The following is a 19055-nucleotide window of genomic DNA, read 5'->3' on the forward strand; positions in this document are numbered from 1 at the left end:
TTCTGCTTTAAAGGAATACTGCGTAAAAGGCTTATTACAATGACAGCTTTGTTAGAGGGAAGTACCTCTGAAACTCTCAACAGTGTGCTTATTTTGGTATGTGACAAGTTAATCCATCAGTGACTATTGAAAGCCTGCCAGTAAAGACGTTGGCTGTAATTTCTTTTAATGTTTGTAGATGTTACTCATCTCTAAGGGGTGCTTAATAGGAAAATTAGACTGGAATGGGTTATCTGGTCATTCCATAGTCTCAAGTCAGCATTAGCTGTATCTGCATCAGTCCCTACAGATCTCTGTTTTAGCTGTTCTCCAAGATATACAGGAATAACGTATACCGATATACCTCTAATGCCTTGAGAGAGGGGGAAAGTTTTATTTAAACCTCTGCAGGAGAAGAGACAATGGTAGTAACAATATGATAACAGGAGGAGGGCAAATCTACTCCCAGAACTGCAAATGCAGTGATAAGGCTATGATTACAGTCTTTCTACAACCTGTTCCTCAGCTGTCACTGCCAGAGAACAGTACTCAGCAGTATCGTTCCCCTAGAAGCAAACTATCCTGTTCAAAGTCAAGTTTGGGAAAACAGATGATGTGATGTTTTCATGCTTGATCCTAGGCTGGACTCTGTGACCCTCGATACTGCAAGTGCAAATGTTATAGATCTTTCTTCAGCACCAGATGTGGAATTCTGTGAATGTCCTCAAGGTTACACAGGAATATCCTGCGAGGTAATCTCTTAAGAGTGTTTTGTGTGCAAAATTATCTCCTTTCTGAAAGGACCTAGGTTTGAAAGGCAGGCTGCCTTTAATTATACTGTCATAAAAGTATATGTTCTGTGGTGAAATGCTGTCTACTATTCTGTACACAATATTGTAGATATTTTCTTCCAGATACACTAAATGGAATTTTAAGCTTATTTCTTGAATTCTATTTGGTGGCACTAAAAGATGATGATACACTTTAGAACCTCAGTGTTGCAGAGGGAACAGCTGTAAAAGCTCTGTAAAGCTGTTTTGAGCTTACCTGACTCATTACTAGCACTTTTCCTGGATCTGAATCGTGCACGGTTTATTTCTGTTTTATGTCATTAGGTTTATGGAGGCAATAAGGAATCTTAGCAGGGAAGAATGCTAGCCTTTGGAAGATCCCACAAGGGTCAAATGTGTTGCACAGGGTTTTGTCTTATATATCTGTGAATAGAAGATTAGGGAGGCAGAGCACCATCTGCTGAATAGCCAGAATTATTTTGACAAATAATTTCAGTATGAAGCCTTGTGCCATAGCATCATTAATGATTCTGCAGAGGAGGTAGAACATCTGTTTTTTATTGTGCCATAATAAAGAACTTCACATATTCAACTGCACAAAACTTAACTTATGTGCCTCCAGGGGACAAAGAGCTGAATCAAAGTTTCATGGAGTTGATTCTTATCCCCTTCATCCAGTGCAAGTAAAAAGCAACCACCAGAAAGGAACTGCAGTGACATCAATAGAGTTGAAAGAGCATTCAGTTACCACAATGTGAATGAATCAGATGGTGGGTGGTCAGAAGTGGGCTCTTTGAAAATGTTTTGATGTGTTCTTTTAACACACAGAACGCTACTGTTTTTTTCCCCTCGTTGCTTTCAGTCCTGTCTGCCTGGGTACTACCGTGTGGATGGAATACTCTTCGGAGGTATTTGTCAACCCTGCAAATGCAATGGGCATGCAACTGAGTGTGATATCCATGGTGTTTGCTTTGTAAGTCATCCAACAAAGTGTTTTGTGTTTTAAGCTTCTAGTTAGGAATTAGGAAAGCATTTTGTCTGTGGGAGATGAATTTACAGTGTATGTAAATTTCAAGCTATTGGTACCAAATGTTTATTTTTAGTGCTTTTCATTGTTTACTTCAGAATATAATCAGGGGGCTCTGTTAAGGTGTTCCCCAGTAAAGGGTTTGTTTCAGATTATCGTTTCAAGTGGGAAAGTCAAAACTAAAATAAAAGTGGCACAATATACTGGCTGATAAAAATGTTAACTTCGCTTGCTGCAAGTGACAGTAAAACTTTTTCTGAAACTAACAAAATTAAGCAGTGTTTTGGGTAAATATCTATTTTGAATATGTGTGCATCTTCCATGACTGACATCAGTGAAATTACAAATTACTGTCTGAAGAGAGAGTTTAGCTCTCAGATCTCTTCTGAAATTTAAAGGTTATAGAAATACAATGGCTAAACACCAGTAAAAAATGTATAAGAAGTTTGTTAATGCAAGTGTGTGCAATATGCAAAATATTTTTAAGTTTCTGTATAAGTAATGTGGCTGGTTTCATGGTGTAAAGTATATTCTAAAATGTAGGAAAGAAACAATTAGGATTTGTTGTTACAACTCAGAAAAACCCCCACTTATTTTCAAAGTTCTACTCTGTTCTTCATAGCTGTCTCCTTGAATGTTATGCTGCATGCAGACTCCTGCAGGGATCCCTCAGGGGCTGAAAAAACATCAAGAGTAAATATGAAAAGTTTATTCCTATGTCTCACAGGCTTGTCAACACAACACGACAGGACCTTTTTGTGATCAGTGCTTGCCGGGCTTCTATGGAAGTCCCTCCCAAGGAACTTCTGAGGACTGCCAGCCCTGTGCGTGTCCTCTGAGTTCTGCTGCAAACAAGTAAGCTGCTTATGTGAGATTTTTTTTTTTTGCATCTTCAGCAAAATCAGGAAGTGAGATAAAAAAAAAAGTTGGGAAATCTGAAGGAGAGAGAAGGACCTTATTTCTCCCTCTTCATTTGAGCATATCTCATAGAAACCTTGTTTTTCCAGCTAGTCAAATGTACAGACCGAGCTGAGACAGACTGAGTGAACTGGTGCAATTTGTACATAAAGGGTAAAAGTAATACTTTGACCTATCCTTGAACTTGACAGCAAAATCACAGTTGTCTTTCATGTTGTTTCAGAAAACAACAGAAGGACAGAAGTGTTGCATGTGAAAAAGAGCTTGGTACAGAAATTGGACAGATTTGCTAGAATTTTTAGGAAGTTTTAAAGTCTTCCTTTATTTTAAAAGAAAAAAACCTCTAGAAGAGTTTTTGAAAATGATAACTTATTATTTATGGTTTGTAATGTTTAAAGCATTGATGTTAATCTAGAAAAATTTGAATTTGCCATTACATGATTATATAGATGGGTGCACGGACTCGGAGGGTGGATATTGAATGTTTGTAGAAGCCTCGTGATTCTGTGTATTAATACTGACTGCCATTAATATTGTTGATAGTTTCAGTCCTACTTGCCAGCTGAGTGAAGGAGGTGGAATTGTCTGTGACAAATGCCTTCCAGGTTACACTGGTTCTCAGTGTGAAAGGTATGTATACTAGCTTTGGGTAAAATGTCTATATCATTGTCATCACTAACTGTTTAGCATCATACCTGCCTTGAATTGTTCATACCATATGTACAGAACATTCCTAATAAAATTTTCCTTCCCATTTTGTCTTTGCTTGTAATATAGAGACACTTTAGATACAAATTTAGTGGGAAATACTTCATTGGGTGGGGGAAGTGTTTGATATGATCACATTCCAGTTGATAAAGTTTTAATCTCTGGTGCAGGTGTGCTAATGGTTACTATGGAATCCACTCGTGCCTGGACAGTTGTGTGCTCCTTGTGACTGCAATGGCAATGTAAACCCACAAGAAGATGGCCACTGTGATACCTTCACAGGACAATGCCTGAAATGTCTGGGGAACACAGCAGGTCACCACTGTGAAAAGTGTGCTGATGGGTATTATGGGGATGCAGTGGTTGAGAAAAGCTGTCGTGGTAAGCTGTTATTGTTACTCTCAAAATCTAAAGAACACAAAAACGTGGTGTGCAAATAGCGGAATGGATGAAAGAGTTAACCTTCAAGCTGTGAGTTGGCAAGTGCAGGTTGAAAACTATGGGATTAGGTTAGCCTGATGAAGGAATGTATTATGCTGGGGTCTGATACTTCATATACCTGAAAATTATTGGCTTGCTTAATACCTTCCCGTTAGTGACCTGCTGTAGACGTTTCCTACTTCTGAATGTTACCTATAGGGTATGAAGAATATATAGGGTATAAGAAACAACCTTCTCAGATGTATCCATTCACAGAGGTGTTTTTTTATCATTTAGCCTAAATGTATTTAGCCTACAGGTATTACTGCAGTATATTAACATCTATGAAATTAATGCATATAGATAGACATTAATAATTTTTTAAAAAATTTGATTTCTTTTGTCTAAACGTAAGCCTGTGAATGCCATGTGAATGGTTCCCTTTCAAGTACTTGTCATCATGAGACAGGCTCCTGTCACTGCAAACCAAATGTGATCGGAGAAAGATGTGACAAGTGCTTGGTAAGCAACTATTTGTTTGTTCCTAATATCTGCATTTTCTTGTATCTTGGTCGTCTTGTTTATCTATAGATACTGATCAGAACAGATACAGAGAGTAGCTGCAACTATATTCAGGGGAGAGGGGATCTGTTGCTTGACTACAGGCCAAAGGTTTGTCTGCACAAGCTTTTGCAGTTGCAATTTGCTCCGCCTGTGCTCTTTGCAGATGTGAAGCTATGTAGCTGACTCAGCATCCTTCTGAACAGAGCTGTTCAGGCTGGTGCTGCACTGACTGGCAGTGTGCAGTCATGTCAGCTCACTGAAAAAAACTAACCAGACGCTGGTAACAGACCTGAAGGGATCTTAGCTCTGTGCTTCTGCAAAATGAAGTCTGAGTGGGGATATCTGAAGAATGCAGTTGGTGATAATAAATACATCATGGCTGAACACCAAAAAGGGATTCAGCTAAAAGACAGGCCTGTTACAAGAACAAGTAGATATTCACCGGTGATATGAAATAGCAGTTTCAAGCCTTTGCTAATTGTAGAACTGTCTCAGAGACCAGAGAAGGAAATCTGTGCCCAGCTACTGCCCTTGTGCCAGCCCAGCCAAATGCCATCCTCATGTACCATAAGTCACTGACCTGCTCTGTTCTGGACTTTCATTCACATTGACAGAAATCTGTGCCTGATCAGCACAGCGCACCCTCACCTCATGGAAGTCTTTAAATTAAAATAACCTCGGACTTTAAAACATAAGATCTCACTAATGAGATCAGAGGACCACAAGAGCATTTCAGTGTTCACTTTTTCGACCAGTTGTGTACTTGTTGTATATATAGCTGGGAACAGTGAAGAGATAAGGCCACGGAATCCTCCCACAGCAGTCACACAGTGCTGACCAGTATTCATGCAGGTCAGACGGCAGGGAAAGTAAATGAGAGAAAATAAGAGTGTACATCATATTGTTTTCAAAAATTTATGAATTATAGCTCAAATGTATTTACTTCCTGTCCAATAGAATGGTTATTATGGCCTGCTTACTGGACTTGGCTGCATTCCCTGCAACTGCAGTCAATTTGGCTCAGTCTCCGAGAACTGCAATCATCAGGGACAGTGTCACTGTGTACCAGGAGTGGCTGGAGAAAAGTGTGATCGTTGTGCTCATGGCTTTCATGCCTTCCAGGATGGTGGCTGCACACGTAAGCTCTAATCCATGATCCTTTCACTATTTGTCTGGAGTTTCTTTCAACAATATATTTTATGTTATACTTTGGCAAAGGTCAGTTGTTTTGATGACTATACGGAAAAATCTGTAGAATGATCTCCTAATACTTTGATTAAGCTAGGGAACAAAACATTTCTTTGATGGCTTATTCTGTGATTCCTTGGAAAAGGTGGTGACTATGAAATAACAACTCATAAAGGTTGCATGAGAGATATATTACATCCTCAATAGCTCCTTTGTCCTTTTTTTAACAAAACTCTTCAGTCCTTCAGAGAGAATAGGAATTTCTTTTTTTCTGCAATGGTAAAAGTTAAGAGCTACTACTTTTACAGATTTTTACCTTGTTTTTTTTCATTTAATTCTTAAAAATATATTTTATACATTGATAAGATGCCATTGACTCTATTTTTCCCATCATCACCTGGGTGTGTACAATTTTTAGTCATAATACAGAGGAAAATGTTAATCCAAACAGAGAACATGCCATCAAAAACCTAATCATGTTAATAAGATGCCTTTTTCAACACAGTGTAGCTAAAGGAATGCCTACAGAAACATCTGCCAACCTGACAGAAACATTTTTTGCATGCCTCAAATAGTATAGTAATATGAAATCTGTGGTGAGATTATGTGACAGGATTATGTTTTGGAACGTATATACTGTGTCTTTACTAAGAATCAAAAATCTCTTAGATATCTTTAACCATTCCAGTTTAGAAAATTTTGTTAATGTTGTTAAAGCAATTACTAAAACCGTTTTTCTGAACTTCTGCTTTGTAGCAAGAATGTTATTGCATTTCTTAAATAGAAAAGTGCTTCCTGCAGCAGTTAGTTATTATAAAAATAGTTATCCATCCTATTATTCACTAAGCAATTCTTGAAAAGTACTAATTTCTGAGATTAATCCTTTCACCTGCTTGAGAACATTATCATATCTCCTGATGTGTTTTGTAACCTTATTATAGATTTTTTCCCCCACAAATTTACTCTTCTCCATGATAATTTTGTTTGGCTTTATTGATTCCTCCATGGAAATGCAGCACTGCTTTTTCAGCCGCCAGATAGGCTATGTCAAGAAGGAATAATGGGCTTTCCATAAAAAGATGGAATATCACTGTGGTCTTAATTTGTTTCTCAGTGATTCGGGATGGCAAGAAATTCCTACTGGAATGGATAAACTGTACTGCATAATTAAGAAAAGTAGGACTATCAGTGGTCTTGATAAAGGATAGTTTTATCAAAGGAAAGCTAAAGCAAGGATAAAGTTAATAATTCGGTCCTATTTCCCTTGCAGCCTGTGACTGTGCTCATACTCAGAACAACTGTGAAGCCGATTCTGGCCAGTGCATTTGTCCCCCTCACACTCTGGGACCAAAATGTGAACTCTGTGAAGAAAATCACTGGGGACTCTCTCCTAAACTTGGCTGCAAGGTATGGTAGGCTCTCCGAAAAAAACATGCCTGTTAAAAGCAATATGCCCTATACTAATATCAGAATTGGACTCATGTTTTGTCAACTCAATCTTTATTCTCCTGTCTCAAAGTATTAGTGCAACATACATTTAAAAAAAATAAAAATAATCAGACTGTAAAGTGTTTTTTGAGGAACCTTCTAAGAAAGCTGTCTTTGAAACTACAGATCAGAATGCCTATTCTGGATAGGTGCATAGATCATAAAATTTTGAAGTGTGTATTCTATCTTTTAATTGCTTAAATAGTGATGCTAAAACAGATTTATAGCAACGATGAACATAGTTCTGTGCTAATCAAGGAGTAATGATCTTATGGTTTTAAGAACAATGAATCTAGCTTATCTTGAAAGTCACTTCATGCTTTTTTTCTGAATATTTAAATTAAAATGTATAAGGTAGTTAATATTTCATGAATGGAAAAATGGTAATTCCCATTATCTCAGCTTAATATTTATGATTAAGCAGTAAAATGCCAACTCAGTGCAGATCCAAGGAGTAGCAACCATTTATGCAATTAGGTCCAGGCAGTAAATTTCTGACAGATATGGCACTGGGCCAATCTTTATTTTATAAATGTTGAGATTTTAAAAGTCTCAGAATACTTGAACGTAATGGGTAATTTCGATGGAGAAACCACAAATGTAATCAACTTGACAAGGTCTGTCATTATATACAGTACGTACTTGACAAGTACAAGTATCAGCCAAATGTTTTCTTTTTTCTCTCTTTAGTTTTTTTTTACAGTAAGAATGATAAAGTAGTCCTATAATAGCTCCTCAGAGTTTAGCATCTTGGTGATTTATAACAACTTACTTGACAGTCAATCTTTAAACCACTGCTTTTGTCAGCTACCAGCTTCTGTCATTCTTACCTAATATTCTGTGCTTGCCCCAGAGCATTTCCCTTAAAGTGTTCCTTTCATAGGGTGATTCCAGAGCCCTTGCCAATGATCAAGTTTAGTTAAATATGTAACTGCTTTTGGTTACAGCATCACATGAATTACTCTAAGGTATTTTAGTTACTTTCTTGATGCAACAACAATACTGTGATCTGCAGGTAACAGTTCCAACAGAGGCTCCCCTGTGCTGAATAGCCAGCTGTGGCAGGTTGAGATCCGGTGCAGTGTCTACTGGTAAACCCTGGAGAGACTCTTGCATGCTCTCTATGTGGTTGAAATGGGGGAGATGCTAACAGAAACCCAGCTGGTCTGTTTTTGCAACACAGACTACATTAATGGGATACTCATCTGGCTCCATTTCTGCAGTTTTCTGGATATTCAGCATCCATTTCTGGGTGCAGTGATGGAGCAGAGCTGTAGTTGTGTTTTGCTTACAATCCTTTTCAAGTGTGCTGCAGCACAGTTAATTGTACCTTAGAGTCCTTATTTATCCTTATCACATATAGATAGATATTGAAGTAAATGCAGATTATTTCTGTTATGATTCTTAAAATAGGGTTTGATGTTCAGAGCTGTAGACCTTTAATCATATCTGGGAGCCAAAATTCAACTTGTTTGATCATAAAGTGTATTAGACCATGCAGTGTAGTACCTAGTATTTGCTGCTGTAGCAAAAACTACCTAATACAAGGAGTACTGCTTGTGAGCAGCAAACTTCTGAAGAATGCTAAAGGATACATAGTGATGCTAATAGATTTTTGGGGGACTTTGTGTAGCGTGCTTTACAAGTTAATGCTTTTCATCTCAAAGAGAGATGAAGAGGAAAGAAGACTCGGGAAATGTTCACAGATGATGGAATGTACTTTTTTGCCTGCACTGTTAGAAATAACCACAAAGCAGAACTGGACTTGTTAAGTAACTGCAGATATGAAATTAAGAATGAAGATTAGATCCAGTTTGCTTCAAAAAAGAATGACAAATTAAGTACATCCACTTTGCATACTTGTAATAACAGGTTCGTATTACTGATTGCATAATGAAGGATGGGCTCTGCCAGGGAATGGTGTTCCTTTGGTACTGAGCTGCAGTGCGTGCTGAACTTTCCGTCTTCGGTTGCAATGAGATTCTTGGTTCCTCATCAAATAGCAAGTGAAGCTTGAGAAAGATGTAGACCTTGTTAATACTTCTTGAAATCTTAAAAGAATGTCAGTATTGAGCTTTTTCTATTTATAATATTTTTTTGTACTTATGGATTTCTTTCATCCAACATTTATATAACATTATTTTAATTTACTTGCTGCACTCAATACACAGAATTTTAAATAAAGTCTTTTGGATTTTTTTTTTTTCTGGAACAGGTTCCTTCAACTCCTTTGATTCTCCACCAAGATTTGGGAATCAACAGAGCTTCTTCATTTTTGCCACCCACTGTTTACTGGAAATGCAGTTCTTTGTTCAAATACAAACCAAACAACCCCATTTCTATGTGGAAGTTCTTCCCTTTTATTATTGTACAGTAGTTCTTGATAAACATTGAGTTTTAAGGGTCACTCTAAATTTACTGGGCTGTTTCTGTTGTAACAAAATTGGTTTTAAAGATCTGCTATTTATGAACATTTCTTCTTTCATCTAAGGCTTGCAACTGTAGTGACACTGGTTCAACTAATCTCCGGTGTGATGTATTGACGGGTCAATGCCAGTGCAAAGTTGAATTTGGAGGACAAGACTGTTCCAGGTGTGCATTAGGCTACAGGGACTACCCAGACTGTGTTGCCTGTGACTGTGATTTGAGTGGAACCAAAGCAGCGATGTGTGATGACACTGAAGGACTTTGTGGTTGCGAAGAAGAAACTGGCATCTGTACCTGCAAGGTACTGAAGTATTCAGACACTTTTGGGACAGCATTGGGGTTTTCTGCATATATTATTTATTCTGATAAAAGTCATGGAAGGTGTAGGGCTGAAAGTACTTCAAAAGGCAATCTGCATCCCTTCTTTGAGACGTTTCCAAGTACACCTAAATCACCCCTAAAGGATTTTCTGTAGCAGCACTAAACGACCTTATTATTAGTCAGCTGTTTTAAAAACTGCCAGATGAGATTCACCACTTTGGACAAACACAAAGCAGTGTACAAACAGTGTTACAAACATGGTTTTGTCATTTCTGTTCTCAGAAATTCCTGTGATATAATACTAGTCAGTTTGTCTTTCCTACCTCCCTTCGTTTTGTTCTACATAGCCAGGTAATTTTATTTCCAGTCTGTGGTCATAAAACTATTCTGGCACAGTACTGTAGCTCTCTTTTAGACAGAATTCATGGAATTTGTATGTGTTAAGAAGTCAGGATCAAGACCCGTTGTATGCCTAATCACAAAAAGTCGTTTCCAGCTGACTAATGCTGAATCCTTGCTAAGTTTACAAAACAGCCACTGTACATCTGATAGAAAAATGACTGATGTGTTTCTAGTCTTGTACAGGATTTGGCGTATTTCTCTACTATGGTCTTACTGCAGTCCTAACATCAAGTAGATGATATTTGCCCAACGTAAGATCCATGTGTTTATTCTGTATTAAGAGAATTTCTGTAACCACATCATTGTTGTGGTACATTCAGAGTCCTCTTTCTTGTGGATTAGCATTGCAAGGTAGAAATGAGTGATGATACATTTGTCTTGCATTTCCTTTTGGTCCGAGATTTCTATCTGCCTCCTTTTGAATAGGACAAAGTACTGGCCATGAGTTCTGGGGCAAAAGTTTTGTGAATCTTGTTAAATATATGAGGATGATGCTAGTGACCTCAGCGTCGCTATATTTCTCTGTATGACGTACATGCCTTCTGATACCAAGAACAATGCCATATGAACAATTTTTAATGGTACAATTTTTGTGTTTCATTTATCCCACTTGCTTTTGATACCAAGAACAAGCCATACGAACAATTTTTAGTGGTACAATTTTTACTTGTTTCATTTATCTCGCTTGCTTTTTTCTACAGTTGCATTTTGCCTCACAAATGTTTCCAATAGTACTAGTTCATAACTCTTATGCATTATTTCTTATTTGCTATTTAAAAGTATTTTTTTTCTCAGTACATACAGAACATTGGAGAAGAACTAGGCATAATAGATAGAAGTATTTTAATGCAATGAGCAACACAGAGAAATTTTTTCTACCTCAGGCCAGGGAAAATAATTCCTTCACATAGTCTAGGAATACTTTGCTCTAAGAGTTGCACTTCAGAGTGGAAGTCACATTAATTGATATCATCTTGAAGTTTCTGAGCAGACAATCTCTGATAAAAAGGTTGGTTTTTTTTCTTAACTTAAAAGTACAAATTTCCTACATGCTGTTTTTGCAATGAATTATTTTGTTGTCTGTGTAGAGATAGATAGACAGCACTTTTACAGCTTCTTGCATCGTAGATGTGAAAACATTTAAAAACTAATTAAATGTTAGAAAACTCCAGTGAAAAAGCTATTATATTCTTATCCTCATTATATAAATGGAAAAAATGAAATACAGGGAAATTTTTTCTGTTCATACACACATGGTTTTATTAAGTTTTGGAACAGCACATTGATTCATATGATATAGCCTGCTCTTTTGAAAATCCAAATGATAATGAGATGAAGAAACCAACTAAACATTTTTAAAATATGGTTATGTTGCAAGTTCAGATTTGTTTCCTATGCTTATAACCAAATACAGTACTTAAGAATAACTCACGTATACTGCTAATAGTGAAGTCTGAATTGACGTTCTTGTATAAATAAAAGGAAACATTAAGTACAGAGATTGAGTAGTACAGATTTTTCTGAAAAGGTGAGAATCTGTTCTTGAAAGACTAAGTGAAAGATAAGAACTTACTTCAAGGCAACAAATATGTGCCTTCATAGATCTCCAGTCTTCTGGTTAAAGGCGTCAGTGGGCACTGACTGTGGTTTTAGATATTTCTTCAAGTTGGACTTGCCAGTTGGGAATTGAGTGCAAAAACAGGCACTTGGGAATAGGTACTCTGATTCCTATTTGTACTGAACAGTTTCTTTGGCTTTGAAAGCCCATTTTGCAAATGGGAAAAAAAAAAAAGAAGAAACAAAAAAGATTTTTCTGTCTTGAATGGAAATGTGTAGCTGCTAATTTTTGCTAGAAAAATCAAATACATGAGTTTAAATAGAATGTCCTGTGTTTTGGGTTTTTTTTTGTTGTTGTTTTTGTTTTAAAAAAACAGCATTGGGAAATAATGAAAAAAATAACGTACTGCATAGTGAAACAGAGTAGATACAATAATAGACTTCGTGTTATGTAGTTTACATAGCAACTAGTTTTTCTTCTAAAGGAACCATCTTTCATTCAGCTAGCAAAGTAACATGAGTGTACTGTTATTTTTTTTTTATTACCTCCAGGAAAATGTTTTTGGTCTACAGTGCAGTGAGTGTAAACCTGGAACTTTTGCTCTGTCTGCTAACAATGCACTAGGTTGCACTCCGTGCTTCTGTTTTGGGATGTCCACATTTTGTTCGGAACTAGAAGATCATGTGAGAATTCCTGTAAGTAAAGTGACCTAAATATACAGACACAGTTTGGTGTTATCCTCGTGTTCGGTACTACACTGATGTGCCTAGAATTGCATACATTTCATTAATCAAGCTGAATGTAATTGGCTAGCTTATGGAGGCAGTGGGAGATGACAGAAGAAAAAAGAAAGCAAATGGTAAGTAATCATAGCTTTATTTCTGAAACCTTGTGTTTCACTCTTTGCTTTTTTTAAAAAAAATAAATATCAAAAGTATTTCCCAATTTTTTGGTTCGGGCATTTATTACTCTAAGAAGTATTACTCTAAGAAGCTGAAACTGTTAACATTGTATTACACTGAGGTAAAATATTTTTGTTAATGAATCTTTTGCTCTTTGTGTTGCAGATAACCTTAACTCCAGATCAGTCCATTCTGCATGCAGTAGCTCAAAGTAACCTGACTGGAACAGTGGAAGGAGTATTTTTACAGTTTCCTGATGTTTTACTGGATGCTGCCACAGTCAGAAAATACTTAAATACAGAAACATTTTACTGGAGGCTACCAGAGCAGTTTCAGGGAGACCAGGTAAGATCATTAAATAATTAAAAAAGCTTTGTAGGTAATTGCTTTACTGCCTAATAGTCACTCCTTTGTTGTATAATAGCCACTTTATCTTGACAACATTTTTCTGTGTTAATTCTATTGTTGTAGGTCATAATATAAATATTCAGTGACTGAACTTATTTATAGCAAACACAAACAATATGTTTACGTTGCTCTTTCCTAATGAAATTTTTTTTGACTCTGTAAATTGATAACACCCATGTTTAATTACCATGTTACTCTTCAGAGATCACACAGAGAGAAAAAGAGTATTCAATTTTACTTTAGAAACCTGAAAGTTTTCAGCCTTGACTCTAGATTCGGTATGTAGATCATGAAATCGCTATTGCTTAGGAATCAAATTACAATAAAGTGCACACCTTGAAAGAGCTTAAAGAAGAAAGTAGGATGGCTTTTTAGAAATATGCATTTAACCTTCGTGCAAAAACTGCTGAGTTGAAGTCAATTTTCATGTTTTATTGCAAATTCTTCAAAGAACTGACAGTTTTCAAGTCTTCCAATGACATTAAAATGTTTTCAGCTGGTAGCTCTAACCTTGAAAGTAATAATTTTTTATCCAAACAGCTCATGGCCTATGGAGGGAAGCTGAGATATACTGTTGCTTTTTATGCTTTGCATGGCTTTGGAAGCTCAAATTTTGAACCACAGATTCTAATGAAAGGAGGTCACACTAGCAAGTTGGTCATCTATGCAGACATCCCTTCTCCAGAAAATGGAGTAAGAACTGACAAGGAAGTAGAAATGAAGGAGGTAAGCCAAAACACTGATGTGGAAATATTTCCTTCTCTCTATGAGTTTTTAGGGAAAAGTGCTATATATTTAATAACATACTTTGAAAAATGCATATCTGATTTCAAATAGGCTGAGTAAATAGACCACTTGGATTAAAATGCATCTATTTTAGGAAAAAATGGCTGGGAATATCGTACTATAGCAGCAAATAACATTTTGACATTGTTTCCTCTTTTGGAAGTGCTGTGGTAAGCTTTTCAAACACAAGCTCGGGTTTCAATGATAAATGACAGGCAGCCAGGTACTGTCACTCTCAGGCAGTCTCATAATATTGTAGCCTGTATGTTACACTCACAGCCCAGGAGCATCACGTGGGATGTGAATCTTAGCCTAGCAGGAGCAGTAAGTTGCAGTAGTGCCCACCGGATAATTTGAGAGGCGATAACGATGACCTCCTTTGGTCGCTGGGACTCTCTGCTGACCCGGGGCTGAGATGAGGTCTGATCTCCCTTCTTGACAGGAGGCAAGACACAGTTACAGCAGCTGTTTCTAACTGCATATAAAATGAGTGCTGTGAAGTCCTGTTTTTTTGGCTATCTGGATTCTCTAGTTCTAGCCAGAAACAGCTGTGCCATGCAGGCCTGAACTGCTTTCCTGTAGAAACTGGTCATGGAAGTTGAGTGCAGGGAATGGTAAACCCGTGTCCTGTTCTAACGTGGAGCAAGATTTTGGATTTTCTGAGACCTAGAGTTGAGACATAGTCACTGTTACTGCATTTCTGAAAGGACATGTAAGGAGGAACAGAGCATCACCTTGAAGTGAGTTTGAACGCTCACAATTTTAATAATATTTTAATAATATGTCTTATGGTTCCCTAGGATTCTTGGAAGTATTTTAACTCTGTATCTGATGAGCCAGTCTTACGTTCTGACTTCATGTCTGTGCTAAGCAATGTTGAGTACATCCTTATCAAGGCATCTTACGGCCAAGGATTACAGCAAAGCAGGTAAAGCAATTATTATATTGTGTTTACTGTAATTTAACCTAGAAATAGTCCCAAGTGAGCTATACAGTAGGGATTTAACTCAAATTAGAGAAATTTCCAATTTCCTATTTATGACTTTTGTTATTCCTCTGATAAGAAAACATTTATGACCTTTAATGGCAGCAAAATCCCTCTTTAATTCTTTCTGTGAAACACTAAATGTCTCTGCTGCTTACTTTGATAGAAAACCCATAAAGAAGTACAGAGCCTTACAGTCTGATGCAGTGTTCTGCAGGACGGGTGATACAGTTAGATATTTTCTAAATTATTTCTTTGTCATCTTATTTTTATGGGTATTGAAATTTTTGTTTGTTTTTTACAATTGAAACTCATGGTCCCCTGAGTTCTTGGGTTTGTAACAATCTAGTTCTCTCCTGTAGCTTTATGAGCTCTGAGCATTAGTAGTAAAATATTCACAGCTCAGAAGGGGAGCATTTTACTGCCATTTTGAACAGGACTACATTACTAATGAGAGGGAGGAGATGGGATATGATCATTGCATCTGTCAGTTTGGAAACTAAGACAAACAGAGGTGCATCCAATGAAAATCCAATATCTGTACATCTTCACAGCGTTGAAGAAGTGGGGTTCCACCTCCACATTTGGGATTATTTTTGATTCACAAGCCCTCATCTATCTTTTTGTTAGCTCTGTCCCAAGATCTGTGGGATAAAACGTATGTATTTCTGACTAGTGTTTCTGAGGCAGAAATACATGCTCTTGGATGGTAGGTTTGTCAAGTTTTGCAGACTGAAGGGAAACAACCCATATTACTTTGAAGTATTTCTGATTTGTTTGCTCTAGGTCCTGAAATCCCATGAATATGTAAAGAATCTTGAGATTTTATTGAGATACTTGCATGGGGAAAAGGAGATTGTGGGTGATTATATATGGTAACTCTGACCTTGAAGGATAAAAATGTTTGGATCTCAGTTTTGATGCTAGGACTTCTCTAGGTGTTCATGCTCTCTTCTGCATATATCTTGCAGAATTGCAAATATCTCAATGGAAGTTGCAGTGAAGTTTGAAGAAATGCATCTAGGCAGAGCAAGAGCTCGTCTTGTAGAGCAATGTAGATGTCCTGCTGGTTATGCTGGATTGTCCTGTCAGGTACAGAATCCTTGAATCCTTTTTGTGCATCTAATAGTGAGATACTAAAGAAGTTACTTAGATGGCTTTTAGTATGGTTTGTAGCTAATTGTTGATAGACATGATCATATATTTTTTTTTATTTTACCTCCCTTACGAATAGAGCTGTGCTCCAGGATACTACAGGGGAAAGCATACAGAACTCGGTGTAAAAGAGCCTCACACTCTGATAGCGCCTTGTGTGCCATGTCAGTGCAACAACCACAGTGAAACCTGTGATCCTGAAACTGGAAAGTGCTTGGTATGTACAATTTATACATTTTTCTATTGGTTTCAACTGAGCATACAATGGCAGTAAGCTATGGAAGGAGTTTCTGGGAGAAGTATATAGCTGTACTATTTGAATAATTATAATTTCCCCCCCAACTCTGAAAAATGGAACATCTGAGTAGTATTCCCCTTAGGGTCCATTCCATAAAATTATGAGTTTTTTGGGAACTAACATCTTCAAAACCATTAATTATTTTACCTTTAATTTTATTTTAAAAATAACTTGTGTATCAGTTCAGTTTATCTATTTTTCTGTGAGACTTTTTGGGCTTCTGTCCTTGGTCTGGCCAAGGTCTGCTTAGTCACACAAAAAAGAAGTAAAGGAAGTGGTAAGCCATATCACACCACAGAGAAGGCCAAAGTTAAATTCTTTGTCTTTCAGGAACAGAATGCTCTGGGCAGTTTTAAGTGAGGCTTTTTTAAACTTCCAGAGGCTAAAGTAGTGTAAGGATATGCCTCAACTAGGTTAATGTTTTCACTACTATCATTTTATCCCAAAGGTTGAAGAGAGGTCACATCTGACTAACACATTGCCTTTCTCTTGTGGACAGCAAATTCTCAGCTAACCAGATAAGACACAATAAGTCTGTTCTCTGATATCACTCAGTATTCTTCCCTAAAGTTTTTTTGGTTTCTTTGTTTTTCCAATGGCGAGTTGGTTAGTTCAAAATCAACTTTTGCTGAATTGATTCTTGAAGTCAATTTTTAAAATGAGTTTCTTTAGTCCTTCAGGATTTCATAAACCATTCTTTCACTTTCCAGTTTGTCCTGAAGTACGTATTGCATGAGTAAGAACTGCAGTTCTCATTTCTACAAGGCCAAAACGCGTAGATCTTTCGCATTAGTGAGTACGAGTCACTCTTGCTCTGAGCATCTTGTTGCAGGTGTAGCAAGTCACCCACATGTTAGGGTTGCTACTTAGACATTTCTGGCTGAGTAGTGTAGGCAAAAGAGATGGTTTTCACCTCTGACTTCTGCTCCCATACAATAGGAGGCTGCATTGCTACTGCTTCCTGTCTTCAGCTGACCCCTAAAACATACACACTTGCAAGAACACGAATCAAAAAAGGGGAAAAAAAATAAAAAGGAGAAACTGAATTTTGTTTGCTTAGGGGACTAGTCATTTAAATTATGTTTATAATACTGATTTATTGTTTTAATAGCACTGGCTGTTGATCAGTACTGTTGACAAATCAAATGTGGCATCTGTAAATCCTAACTGTGGATTGTCCTTGGTTTATAGCATTCAAATGCATTTGCTGAAACTTTGAAACTTATATTTTTTATCCAGGTATCCTGTTTAATTTTTCCATCAGGTACTTTTTTTTTTTTTTAGATTTATTTGCTTTGTATTGTGATTTCCTGGCCTGAATTGGGTTAATAGAAGCAGAAATATATAAAACTTAATGGAAATTCAGAACAGAAATTAGGTCAGCCTGCCTGAGGGGACATTCACATAAGAGAAAATATACTGGCATTCTGCTTATTTTTGCGTAAAAGGTTCCTCCACTCAGAGAACGCTGACCAATGGGTAGTGACATTTAGAGATGATTGTTGGAAACATTTATTATATTTATGTTGTACATTTATTGATTGAGGGGAAGATAAAGTTCCTCCTGTTGTTTGTTGTTGTTTTAAACTGTCTGAATTCCTTTTTGTGTATCAGAACTGCAGAGATAACACAGTTGGTGATTACTGCAGTGCTTGTGCCCCAGGCTACTATGGGAAAGTAATTGGATCTGTCAACGACTGCTCTCTTTGTGCCTGTCCCAGAGCCAACCCTGTTAGGTAACCAGAACTTATTAAATCCAATGTACATTTTAGCATTCTGGATTTCTTGTACTGTATGTCCCACCTCCTACTCCCTCATGCTATGACAACAGGAGTTAGTTATCATTACACGTTCCTAATTTGTAGACATCTGAAAGCTACCTATTATAGTAGGTGAAGCTTATATTTTGAGTTGTTCACAGCTAGTGGTGACTCTGTGAGGTTTTAAAATAAAAAGATTAACTGACGGATAAGTAATTTTTTTCTCTAAGAGTAGATCAGCCACATAGAATGTATTGTAGATAATGGAGTAAGTTGCACTGACATGATTTAGTTTTGAATGGGGGTCTCTTTCTTCATTCAAAACACAATGCTTTTGTATTTGCAAAGATTCAGCCATCTCCAGTCAATGCAGGAACTCTTCGCGAGATCAATCTTGGAGAAGAACATGTAATCTTTGTTCGAAATTTATACATCTGTTTGTTTGGTAAAGGAACAGTTAACTTCATATTTTGAAAATCAAAATGCTGTGCAGGCTGTTTTTTTTCTCCAGAAGCTTGAAAAGCATATTTGTTGTTTACTTTTGGATAATTGAATCAGATTAAGGGTCTAGCAACTCTGATGTTCTCATGCAAGTCTCAGATATACACTATAGCCATATCATGCAGCATCCATATTTCGTTGTCTAATCTTTTAAAAGGAAGACCATAAGGTGCTTTAGCATGTTATACAATAATGAAGTCACATTAGGAAAGTAAACTTTTTAAGAAATTAATAATTTAAAGTGCAAATTTCAGAGCACTGCATGAGATTGAGCAGAGGATGCTATTGTTTACAATATTTATCCCATGGCTGAAGGTGTTCTCTGTCTTCCATCTATGTGCTAGCAGGTATTTGTTTTTTCTTCCTCCAGTTTTAGTCCCACTTGTGTCCTGAAAGGTATTCAGGATTACCACTGTGATGCTTGTCTCCCAGGATATGAAGGACAGTACTGTGAAAGGTGAGTTATACA

At 37.0% G+C, this 19055-nt stretch overlaps 1 protein-coding gene across 1 annotated transcript in view; it reads left to right on the plus strand.

Moving 5' to 3' along the window:
* Positions 1-19055, plus strand: part of LAMA1 (laminin subunit alpha 1) — a 113657-nt gene that overhangs the window by 57404 nt on the left and 37198 nt on the right. Inside the window, 18 exon segments of the mRNA XM_086609297.1 lie at positions 620-731; positions 1633-1743; positions 2525-2652; positions 3259-3345; positions 3594-3610; positions 3613-3804; positions 4259-4365; positions 5365-5545; positions 6866-7002; positions 9575-9811; positions 12343-12486; positions 12859-13038; positions 13642-13827; positions 14688-14815; positions 15844-15964; positions 16107-16244; positions 17940-18061; positions 18957-19043. Coding sequence (XP_086465423.1) covers positions 620-731; positions 1633-1743; positions 2525-2652; positions 3259-3345; positions 3594-3610; positions 3613-3804; positions 4259-4365; positions 5365-5545; positions 6866-7002; positions 9575-9811; positions 12343-12486; positions 12859-13038; positions 13642-13827; positions 14688-14815; positions 15844-15964; positions 16107-16244; positions 17940-18061; positions 18957-19043 — 2415 coding nt within the window.

This window comes from Tauraco erythrolophus, chromosome 3 (assembly GCF_009769465.1).
Source record: "Tauraco erythrolophus isolate bTauEry1 chromosome 3, bTauEry1.pri, whole genome shotgun sequence".
NCBI lineage: Eukaryota > Metazoa > Chordata > Aves > Musophagiformes > Musophagidae > Tauraco > Tauraco erythrolophus.